This window comes from Syngnathus scovelli, chromosome 19, assembly GCF_024217435.2.
Source record: "Syngnathus scovelli strain Florida chromosome 19, RoL_Ssco_1.2, whole genome shotgun sequence".
Taxonomy (NCBI): Eukaryota; Metazoa; Chordata; class Actinopteri; order Syngnathiformes; family Syngnathidae; genus Syngnathus; species Syngnathus scovelli.
Genome location: NC_090865.1, coordinates 4,579,034 through 4,591,490, shown reverse-complemented (window position 1 = coordinate 4,591,490; position 12,457 = coordinate 4,579,034). Strand labels below are relative to the sequence as shown.

Below are 12,457 nucleotides of genomic sequence, written 5' to 3'. Positions count from 1 at the left end.
TGGAAAGCGTATTTTCTCCCTTTTAGCACCGTCTCTGGATGATATATAGCATCATTTGGTGTCCTAATGGGAAACAATGAAGGAATGTTACCTTCGTAGGATGCTTTGAATCCCTGGCCGCTCACGGCGTAGTCGGACAGGAGCCACAAAGTCAGCCTGGAGCCCGTACTTACGATGGGCGATGGTAGCTGGAAACCGGTTAACCTAAAAAAACAAACCAACAGAGGGACGATAACAATCAGAATCAACGACATAGGTCACGTATTTGGCCAGCTGCTTCATGACGCATTCCAGGCAATTTTTTTTTTTTTTCCCGATGTGTCTGTGTTTAATGAGGTCCTGAATCATCGAGAAAGCAATTTAAAACGACAAGTCGTCGAGACAGAGGCGCTCGATAGATTCTTCTCCATCAGCACAGACTGAGGGACCGCAATCATGCGGTGAATCAGACACCGTGTAAGAACGAGCAAACAGTTGAGTAGACAAACATAAAACTGTCAGGCCTCGAGTCAACAAACATCTCTAATAACCACGCGGAACATTTTAGCCAGAATAGAAAATATGTTTGCTATTTAGGGAACGAAACAGAGGTGTCTCCTCCATCACGTCATGATTGCTTTCATATTCGACCATTATTTTGGACCAAATCAAAATCAAGAGTTGCTGAATTTTAAAATATATTTTTTTTAAATCTGATCTACAGCCGAGCCAGTGTTAAACCTTTAGGAAAAATAACCATAATTGATTTCCGCTTTGTCTCAAAAGATTACTGTAATGAGCATCTCAAGTGGATAAAGCAAAAAACGTAGCTTCTCTAACAACGATAAATGTTAAATTCCTGCGTGTTTGTTTTGCTTGACTTCCTGGAATAAATATATAACATTTATAAGTCCTTGCTGACTTCTTGTGCTTTTATTGAATTGTGCATAGTTGTGCTAAAAGTCCACTGTGTGTAATTTAGGAAGCAAAAATTGAATATTACACTTCGATAATTAGTTTTAATTAGAGTGCGTTGTACTGGAAAAGGCAATCGGTGTGTTTTTACCAAACCCATTCCCTTTATAGCGAGATTGTCCCATTTCGATTTAACTCAGATTGTACATGATATGATTATAATTGTACATATATTTATACAGTACACGACTGACGTATCGTGATACATTAACATCGTTATCTTAGTTGCACAGCTCGTCTGCGAAAAGAGGCGGGAGCAGCATCTGTGCCAGCTGCATTCACAAAATCATCCACAAGGTCGAAACGTGGACGTGTTTCATTCAGGTTGGAGCAGAAGCTCAGCGCCCAAACAAACCGAGGTCCATCACGGGCAATCCATCCCAAAGCTCTCTACGGGAAGGCAGATCTCATTTTCCAACACAGTCATCCAGCTCTGCTGTCGTAAATAACAGTGAGGGACATCATTCTTACCCCTTCCACTATAAAGCACTCACCTTTGTATGACAGGTGGACCCATCATTGCGTGCACACACAAACACACACACAAAATGTCTTAGCACACCTGGTTTATGTCCAGGTTAGAAGATGAATCCATACTAAAAAGACAAATTGCATAATTTTACTCTTCGCAGTGGTGGGACACATGTTCATGCAAATAGCTCCTTCACTGACCACAAATTGAATTGGAAGGCAGCCATCTTGATTCTGTAGCGCACTGCAGGGTATGAGGAGGGGTGATATGGAGCACGTTGTAGGAAACTGAAAGGAAGCCACCGATTGTTACTGCATCAAAGTCGAGCTCAGCTGGCCCAGGCTTGACACCAACCCCCGAATCATTTACAGCCAACAAACCAAAGTGGATACCACGTTGAAGCACAAAGAGGCTGGCTCGACAAAAGAAGGGAGATTAAACACTGCGATGGGATTATTGGATTGCCTACATATGGGTCATGCTTACTGCGTGGTCCAGGTTTGCCTGAGTCTGAGGGTGGAGATGCGAGAGCTACAAAATGTCTGCAGCTAGTCGGAGGAAAGGAATGGAGAAGCTCAGGCGATGATGATGAATCATCATCTCCTTCATTAAAAATGGAGGTGATTTGGATTCACGCTTCAACACCTCACAATCGTGCGTTCGCACTCACACGAAGGTTGACTCATTGGAACATCTCAGTTTGAGTGTGTTTATGATCTACCTTGTAAATATATGCACGTTAACGGCTGTAAACAGACAACGACTGAAGGGGGTCATTCATCCTTTAGTCGCATAGCTCAGCGTGTGCGTGCGTCTTTTCGGTGTGTGCGCCGGCTCTCGGGATAGAAGAGTGCTGAAGCAGCTGATTTCAAGAGGAGGGGGAAAAAAATTGAAAAATTGATAGAGCAGCAGGATTTTGATGGCAAAGTGGAAGGGAGGTATTAGCCAAAATGATAGGTTGGATGAGACGTATTTTTATATTTTATTATTATTTATTTTTATTCATTATATGTATTATTTATTATATATATTATATTTTATATTCATTTGTTTATATATTATATTTATTTATATTTTATTTATAAAAAATGATAGGTTGGATGAGACACAGACATATTTTTATATTTTATTATTATTTATTTTTATTCATTATATTTATTATTATGTATTATATTTTATTTTCATTTGTTTATATATTATATTTAATTATATTTTATTTATAAAAAAAATGCTGCACCAAAATATTTAAAAGCTTAGGTTCAGTTTGAGTGCATTTTCTATGACTCATTGCAAGTAACTTAATTCTTGCAACTTAATTCCTAAAGCTTATAAGAGGAAATTCACAAGCAATTAGTCAGACTTCCTTACGTGTATATTTTCACGTCAAGGCAACTGTAATGTATGAAGTCACTTTGCTCAAGGCCAATATCATAGCTTTGATGTTACCACTGGGATTGGAGCGAGAATTCTTTTTATCGAATCCTTAAATAAAGCAAATATGCAAAGACTTGTGGTCCTGCAGGTTTCTAACACATTTCCGTATTTAAAAGGTTTATTCCCTTTAAGTTTCCCACTACTCATCAATGCACCCAAAAAGGGCAAGCGGTTCACACAGCAAAGGTGAATTTGATTGTAGCTGGAGGCAAGAGGAATTTGTAAACCTCAGGCGCTGCTCCCTACCCATTCCACAACTCATCAACATTTCAAATAACTTCAGAAATGCATTCCTTTCTTCCTCTATCAAGAGGTCCCGACTCGACTCGTCGATATTCATAATTGCATGACATCACAAGGTGTTTGCGCGAGTGAGTCTCTCCCATGATGCGGAGTGCTGATAATGATAATCAAGCGCACCCCCCCGAGAGACGAACCACGGTGAAGTCATTAATAAACCGGTTCCACCGCAGTGACGAGGGTTGGTTCTGCTAAAAACAAATGTGCGAGAAAGCAAGCCAAGGTGTGAAATTAGACTGGAGCTCACCCCGACAAGTGGAGCTTCAGAAAAGACTGAATCATCGGCATTGTGGCAACACACTACTGAGTATTTTGTCATTTGCTCAGCAGATTTGTAAAAGTCATCAGCGGGTTGAATTAATAGACTCATGCATGCGTGGGAATAGGTGGAGGAGTTACAGACGAATGCACACAAATGGCACGGCTTCACTCCAGATAACCTGCATGGAGTCTTTAATTTGGTCCCTGCTTTTGTTTCATCATTATTCTTCTAAATTAAGAGTCCATCCATCTATTCATGCATCCATGCATTCATCCATCCATCCATCCAATCCATCCATGCATTTAACTTCAGATTTGAGAAAGCCCTATAATACAAATACGCATTATCAACACCGAATCAATAAACATGCAGATTAAATCTCGCCGTGAAATAACTGCATTGAATCGTGTCCGCCCTTGTTCCGACATATCAATTAATCGTGCAGCAAATAAATAAAAGCTGGCAAATGAAATGAGATGGCGTTCGCATGTCTCTTGTTCCACACCAATCACCTTGCAATAATCCTTGGGGAGAAAACAATTAACGAGGAAAGAACATTGATTGTCTGTCGCATGACTCGTATGAGCAGGTGAGCTTGTGATAGAGATACGTCGAGAGACATGCCATCTGTTTATTCGCTAGTGCTGTGGTGTCAGTCGGTGCAACAGGATTCATCAAGTGAACTAGGTGTGAAAATTAAGACAAAACAGAGTTGATTAAAAGAAGAGAGGAGGAAGAAACGTAAAATCTGTGATTTAACTCGTATCGTTGCGTCTGAACTACCGTATTTTCCGGACTATAAGGCGCACATTCAGTGAATGGCCCATTTTAAAATGTTGTCCTTATATAAGGCGCACCGGACTATAAGGCGCACCACTAATGCATCATGTCAGATTTTTAATCCAAATCAAATCATTACCTTTTTTTATTTCAACTTCAGATGTAACAAATTACTTTATAATCACAAAATAATGATCCATAGTCTTTTTGATTCATGATTGATTCACTTATGATTGATTTCATGACACAATCCTTTGGGACTGTTTAAATTTAGGAATTTGGTCCATATATATAAACCGCACCGGACTATAAGGCGCACTGTCAGCTTTTGAGAAAATTTCAGGTTTTTAGGTGCGCCTTATAGTCCGGAAAATACGGTACTCGAAATATTCGGCGTCTCTGACTCAGCACCACACTTGCAATCTATATTTTGGATTCCACTATTAGGATGCCGCACACTGCAATGTTCAGTCTCACATCACAGGAGGGCCACCAATAATAAACTCCAAACAAGGTTGGGAATAAGATCCGATTATCCAGCGGGGATAACAGGGACACGGTGACCGATGGTGCGCCCGAGCAGGGCTATTTACTTTCAGAGCGGCGCACGTCTTTGCTTCCACCGGCGTAGCTGATCAAACAGCAGCAGAAAATAAGGACATGGCAAAGAAAACGTGAGGAGAAGATAGGAATAAGGATGAATTTCACAGTATTTCCTTTCGTCTCTCTCTCTTTAGAGCTATTTGAATTATTTGTTGTCACATCATTCCAAATTCCGGTTATGTTTGCGACAAAATATGGCGTGTTCTTCTTGACCTTGGTCACACTACAAGTGTCGTAATTACATGCCAGATAAATCCTTTAGCCACAGTTAGGCTAGTGGGTGTATTGGCAGAGCTATTATACTTAAAATATTATCACATTTCACAAGGTACTTGGAATCACTAATTAAGGGGATATGCTTGATGTCTTAGAGAGCCCAGAAGGGCAAAAGGATGAAATCAAAGAGGGAAAAAATGTGACTGCTTCCGTGTAAAAGTAAAAATAAACAGATGTTAGAAATAATGGAGGTTCATGTATAATATAATATAATATAATATAATATAATATAATATAATATAATATAATATAATATAATATAATATAATTTACCATAACATAACGTAACACAAAAATAAATACTGTATTTTCCGCACTATAAGGTGCACCGGATTATAAGGCGCACCTTCAACGAATGGCCCATTTTAAAACTTTGTCCATATATAAGGCGCACCGGATTATAAGGCACGCCTTCAATGAATGGCCAATTTTAAAACTTTGTCCATATATAAGATATATACATTTGGCCCGTGGGTCAGACTTTGGACACGCCTGCTGTAGTGGCTCAATTTTGGTCCTTATATAAGGCGCACCTGATTATAAGGCGCACTGTCGGCTTTTGAGAAAATGGGAGGTTTTTAGGTGTGCCTTATAGTGCGGAAAATACGGTACAGAGATATCAGCTAGAGGCAAAATCCATGCAGACCGCTGACGTCAAACTAAATTTGCTCAAAAGAATGTGAGCACCAAACTAGGGCAGAAACTCACTGCTGGACAGTTGCCACCTGTTGTGTCCTTTAATCTCTTCTAGAAAACACTTTTTTTTTTCTTGCTATAGCTGACGTGCAGCAAAGACGCTTAATAGGCCTAAGGGTTGGAAGACGTCAATAGCAATACCCACAATGAGGAGCACCAGGGATGTGGCAAATAAATTCACAGCCATCTAGTTGATTATTTCTGTAATCTGAGCCCAGTAATTCTGTCTCACAAGTAAGCACCTGACACCCACAAATCCCTTCCGCGAGATGACGGAAAACAGACTATCACTCTTTCCCCGCCCCTCTGTTTTTAGTAGTCTGCTGTTAAAGCTGGCGTTGATAAGTGGTAGCCTTTCCATTAACAGCCCGAGCTCAAAGGAACCATAAATCCAATAGGCTGTGTGTGAGTGTTAATGTGTGTGCTGGTTTTCTTGTGTGGCCTCCACAACAATTGATTAACATACAATTCAAGATGCGACCATACCTGTATTGGTGAGAACATGGAGCAAGAATTTTCTCAAACACAATGGCTCTTAATGTAATTTGTTCTTGCAAGACACACAATGGGAACACACAACATGCAAACACAGTGTTTACATAGAGGTCATTTTCCAAAGTGTATGCTATGGGAGATTAATGGCCAATGTAAAATTATAGCAGCAGTCGGCAAGCGGCGTACGTCATCCCATTTCTTCACCCCGACTATATATATCGTGTTGTGGGGGCACACTTATGGGTACAAGTGTGAGTCACTGCTTCCGTTTGCCATGATACCAAACGTGAGGGTCACAGTGTGTCTGGTTGTGAAGTCGCCAGAGGGACAAGACCTCTGAAGTGACTGATAAAAGGTGTCGGAGACCTTCTTGTCTTTGTAGCGACAGTTGCTTTTGTTTGACTCTGATAGCTTCTGTCGCTCCAGATTTGCCATTGGCCTACTTTGCTGTACACTGACGTATTTTCCTAGACTGCCTTTTTTTTCAATTGGGATTATGGTTTTAATGCTTAAAATTAAGAATCATACCCAAATTTGTATCTCTCTGTTATTCCCAGCTCCATGTCGATTGCTATTTAATGCAAATTCAACTTTCTATTATTTTAACATGAGGTGAGCCAGACAATATTTACTAACTTACAATTAAAAAAAAAAAAAAAAGTGTGTTGGCTCAATTCAAATCAACAAACAACATGCACAACCCAGACCTGGAGCAAGCTTTAAAAAGAGCTTTAAAAGGATTGGATGGGGATCGGGCTGAGAGTGTGACAGACAATTTCCAGAAAAGGACGCATGAGAGATGGAAGGAAAATTACATGTGGCACCAACAGGAAATGAGAGCACACGAAGGGCAGCTAAATTATCCAACTTGTACATTTTTATATTACGGACGTGGAATGGCAGGGCGGGAGGGTGATGTCACTTCAACCTTGCTTATTTGTTTCCTACACATAACAAACATGTTGAATATGAAAAGAACCATAACATCTCAAACATATGTTATATATGTTCAGTACAAACTGACTAGATGCAATTAAGAGCATCAGTAAAATACCTTCTATGAATCAGGAAATGGACTCTAATTACAGATAATGGATGTGTGTGATGGAGTGCCAGATCTGCAGGCAATAACAGCTCAAATAGCATTAGCGTTGAATGCTAGGTCTGTGGGTGCATCTTAAAATGGCAGCGAATATGAATTAAACACAGGTAATGCACAAAAGGGGCTTGTCAGGTTTTTAACTTGGGGGTGTAATGATGTTTCAAATGTGAACCTCGTTTGGCACCGAGCTCAGTCTGTCTGTGCTTTTTACATATTTCCATTGCATTGATTTTATCACCATTGACTTTGAATGCAGCACAGTTGTAATGATGTAATGATAGCTACCTTGTCCGCAGGTTTCCGGCACTGGATGGTCCATCATAAATGGACAAGATGTCAAAGTCTTCTTCCAGGGCAAAGCCTTGAAACACCAACTGTATCCGATTGTGCTCAGCCGCCACAATCACCCACGTGCAGTTGGCGTAGTTGGGATAACCGTAAGGGTAGCCGGGGCTCTCTATCGTCCCGTTGGGACTGTGTAGTGTGTAGCTACAGTTCTGAGCTGGAAAGAGAAAAAGGAAAAGACTTTAATTGGGTTGACTTAATTAATAGAGAAATGCAGAAAACACACATCAGTCACTACCGTATTTTCCGCACTATAAGGCACACCTAAAAACCTCCAATTTTCTCAAAAGCCGACAGTAAGCCTTATAATCAGGTGCGCCTTATATATGGACCAATATTGAGCCACTACAGCAGGCGTGTCCAAATTCCGGCCCGTGGGCCAAATGTATATATCTTATATATGGACAAAGTTTTAAAATGGGCCATTCATTGAAGGTGTGCCTTATATATGGACAAAGGTGCGCCTTATAATCCGGTGCGCCTTATAGTGCGGAAAATACGGTACTTTAAATTCAAGAACGTGTAGACGGACAAAAGACGGCTGTAAGCATTCGATAATTTTAACAAAATAATGCTACTTTCACTCAACAGCTGTCCCTTTCAACATTAGTAATGGATTCCCATTCCCACGATAAAAACTGAGGAGAGAACATAATGGCCAATGACCAATTTTACTTTGGTTATTGCTTTCTGATTGCAGCGAGTCGAGACAACCGTGCGACTCATATTTCTCTTCATTAGACCCGCTTTCATTTAACCAGGAAAAAAAAAAAAAGACCAAAGCAATCAATCACCGTGTGGTTTTTCATTAAAGTTTTGAAACAGGCCCAGCAAGTCAGTAGCTAGCCTCCCATTAGCATCGGGTCAATACTAATATCCAGCTAAAACCTCCACATCCACCTCTATCTTATTTTTATACACCCAGTTAGGTCAGTAAGCTCGCTTCATTATAGGCCTCCATCAGATCAATCAATTGCTCCTACAAGAAGGTTGAAGGAGGGTCTAATGGGGTCAGACAAGGCGGCGAACTCCCTTGTAAATAATAAGAATAAATAATAGAAGATATTGAGGCCAAAAATGATCTGTGATCTGAAGGTGAATGCATTTCCAATCCTCTGTCATGAATTTTATGCTGTCATAAAAATTCCAGAAATCCAGAGAGGCAATTTATGCCAATGTATTTGCAATTACAAGATGGATTAGGCAGGAGGAAGAATAAATTAAATATGTATAATAAAGATATTTCGGTGTGAGCACACGTGCCAAGTGGCCGATTTTAGAATCGATACTGACACACGATATTGACATTAAAAGGAAGTAAGTGCTTTTAAATTAGCCACTTCGTCACTTGTCTGACGGCAGGAACTTTATTCTTTGCTGAGAAGTCAACGCTTGATGAATGACTACAAAGTGTGAATAGAAAAGAAAATAAGGCCAATTTATCTTTAATAATATGCAAAATAGATGACTTGGAGCAATTCCATGGAAGGCACAAAAGTGCATTTGGCTTCGGCTCACGGGACAGACGTTTTGGATTTGAATCTAGCTTTGGGTCTTATCTGTGAAGAAATATGGTAATCCTCTAACTCAAAATTCAGTCAGGGCATCAGTTATTGTTTTATGGATTGGTCGGTGAATAAAAAAAGAACATAAATAAAAAAATCTAACAAACATTCTGCTCATATCATTTTTTTTCTGTGTAAAAAAAAAAAAAAAAATGAGGCATCGCCACAGTACTCTGTCTTGCTTTGAAAGCCGAAAGGCTTTGATTAACAGAACCAGCACTCGGGGCATGGATGAATAATTGAAACTTCACCTGAAGGTGCATTATGAAATTAGCTGCTGGGGGGATGCTGACCTACACCGAAGCCCCCCCTCCATGCAAATTTCAAGGGAAGCGCCTGGCCAGCAGTCAGCCCTTATAATCTGCCATTAAATGAATCCTGGCTGTGCTACAAAGTAGAATGTCATACAAGTAGTTTCCCCAAAGTTGCGAAAACGCTGATTCAGCGACCTGTGTCAACTTTCAACAATTCACAGCTACTGTGCAACTCCAGTGTGCATTCTGCCAAATGAGTGCACAGGGAAAAAAAAAGTGTGACCTTGCCCGAGAAGCACTCCGGGGCTTTTACTTGTATGTTTATTATGTGTGCGAGAAGAGCTATAGTGTTTGCTTTGCGGCTCGCTGTGCCAATTTGATGAATTTACTCTCCTGCGCTATATCAGGACATGGTGAAGGAGAGAAGTAGCAGAGGAGAACGAGAGGTTGAAGGCAGGCGAGAAAATGGCTAAAATTGTCAAATATAGAGGACAGGAGGTTTCATAGAGACAAACATCTGAAGGTAATAAAAAAAAAAGGTGTCAGACTGGAAGAAATGAAAGTGAACGACAGCGGCTGTGTACGCGAAGGTCAACAATGGCCAGGGAGAGTAAATGAGTTTGAAAGAGGAAAAATATAAACAAAGGTATTTTGGGCTTCGCCCTTCTCGACTGAGGTCACATAGGAGCGACGAGATATTTGCAGCATGACTGCAGTTTGAGATTGAAAAAGAAGAGTTGCACATCTAAAATGTCTTCACTGGATCAAATTGGGAAGCCCTGCAACAATTTATCTGCCCACTAAACTTAACAGGCCACAATGCAGTCAGGCAGGTAAAATTCTCCTGGCTAAGTCCGGAATTGTCCATTAGGCTGCCAAATAAAGATGCATAATTTGTCACTTCACGGAACACCCTTGCCACTGCTTTGGAGTCCAGCGACATCCACTACTTGGCATTGTGCTTGGAAAGCAATCATGAGCACACCGTTGATGCCAGTTGCATTTTATAAACACTACCACTTTGCACATTTCTAGATGATCACACCAAATTTAGCAACCTGCTAATGCGAAAAAGCTAGCCGGGTAAAAATAATCCACAATAGAGTATGTGTTCTATCAGACTGAGAGGAAAATGGAGTGAGCAATAGCAGCGAAGAAAGCTATTTCTCAATTTTGTGAAGCCTTCTATTAAATTGAGAAGGAGAGTCAATAGCGGTATTATTTCTCCTTATTATCCCACTTGAGCAGCATCATGTTTATCTTGTGCCACAATGAAGAACGGCACTCCTCGGCAGCCCACGCACAAAGCTTAGAGATGATAAACAGCAAAAAACAACCCCTTTAAGTGTCAAAGGCATGTTGGACTTGATGATCCCCTCCCCACTTTCACAAAGACTCCCGCTTCTGTGGGAGTTTTCTTTATTATCACGTTAACAAATTGCAAATCCTCTTGGGAAAAAAAAAAAAAAAAAACAGGCTTAATGCATGGTGCAGCTCAAGAAGCCTCATTAACAGCTGCCTTCATTGAAGATGCATGTTGTTGCCATGGCGACGACACCGAAAAAGACAAATCCCCTTCTTTTAATAATTTATTATTGCCGCAGTCCGCCTTAACACTTTGCACTCGCACGTTTGTGAGACCAAATGCACATTTCGCCGTTTGTTTTCGCACTGTTTGATGTGACACCTCAGTTAAAGGTGGAAGTCAATTAGCAGCTCATTTTCACTTCCTTCACTTTTAGCATCATCAGTGTGGTGATAATGAAATGAGTTATAGTCGGACAGGAAATGCAAAAGAAGCGTCTGCGTCCACTTAAGGGGAACTATTTCGTGTGGCTAATCCATAAATTAGTCTTATGATCTTCGGAGCAGGATTCGTTCCGTGCAGTCTAATTGCGTGCAAGTCTAAAGAGGAACTGACCACACAGCTCAATTGATTTGTCGGTGCAGTAAACATTTTCCTATCAGAGTTTATGGTCTCGGTCATGACTATCAAGTCTTCATTTGGCTTGTCATTAATTTTAGTTTTTAGAAATATGGCTCAGTTTAAAAGGGGGGCTCGTTCTACATGAACTGGAAATGCTTGAGGTGCGGCTTACTAAGAAAGTATTCAACAAAGACAAGCTACAAATTCAACAAAAATGACTATATATCTTCAGAAATTCATAAAAACTAACGAATGATGCACAAAAGCATGAGAGTAACCGTAGTGATGGGAAAATGAAGCTTCAAAATTGCTTCATGAACCAGTTGCTGTATTCTTTGGCTTCTTTAGATGGCAAAGCGAGGGTTTTAAGAAATGGCAAGTCGGTGGGCTTTCAGCTCTTCTAGTGCCATCTAGAGGGCTAAATAAACACAAGGGGTTCATGAATCATCTTGAAGCTTCATTTGCAAGTGTTCATTGATATCGATGCTACATTAAGTCCATCATGGAGCTGGAGACTCTTTTGAATAAAGTTGATGTATGCATAATAAGTAAGCAGCGGGAGAGGGTAAACAAGGAGACTTCTAACTGTAGTATATGAAACCCAAGAGGGAGATGGGATCCAAAGGCCGGGTCATGAGTGCCCCAGCAGGACAATTCCATCTATCACAGAGAGATGGCTGGGAAGCACATGATCAATCAGCTCACTTCAACTTGGGGATGGCTTTAACCTTTCGATTCTGAACCAAGTGCCCCCCTAGAAGGTTTCCGTGTGGCTCTGCGTATGTGAGAGAAGTAGAAAACAAAATCTGCTACATGAGCCCACACATGCTGTTTAAGCTCGATAACCAGTTTGACGGAAACATCCTTATTTGGATTTGGCTTTATAGTAGATTGATTCGAAATATATATATTTTTTATAAAGTCACTTTAATTGTGAGTGTTCAGGTAAAGAAATTCCACCTTCTCTGCCTAGCACTTCGAAAGTAATGCAA

The 12,457-nt window shown here is 40.5% G+C and overlaps 1 protein-coding gene across 1 annotated transcript in view; it reads right to left on the bottom strand.

Annotated features, from left to right (window-relative positions):
* csmd2 (CUB and Sushi multiple domains 2) overlaps positions 1 to 12,457 on the bottom strand; it is an 83,197-nt gene that overhangs the window by 65,558 nt on the left and 5,182 nt on the right. The window contains exons 2-3 of the mRNA XM_049751343.2: positions 7,660 to 7,876; positions 92 to 204 (exon numbers count right to left, since the gene is read on the bottom strand). Coding sequence (XP_049607300.1) covers positions 92 to 204; positions 7,660 to 7,876 — 330 coding nt within the window. The remainder of the gene's footprint in view (positions 1 to 91; positions 205 to 7,659; positions 7,877 to 12,457) is intronic.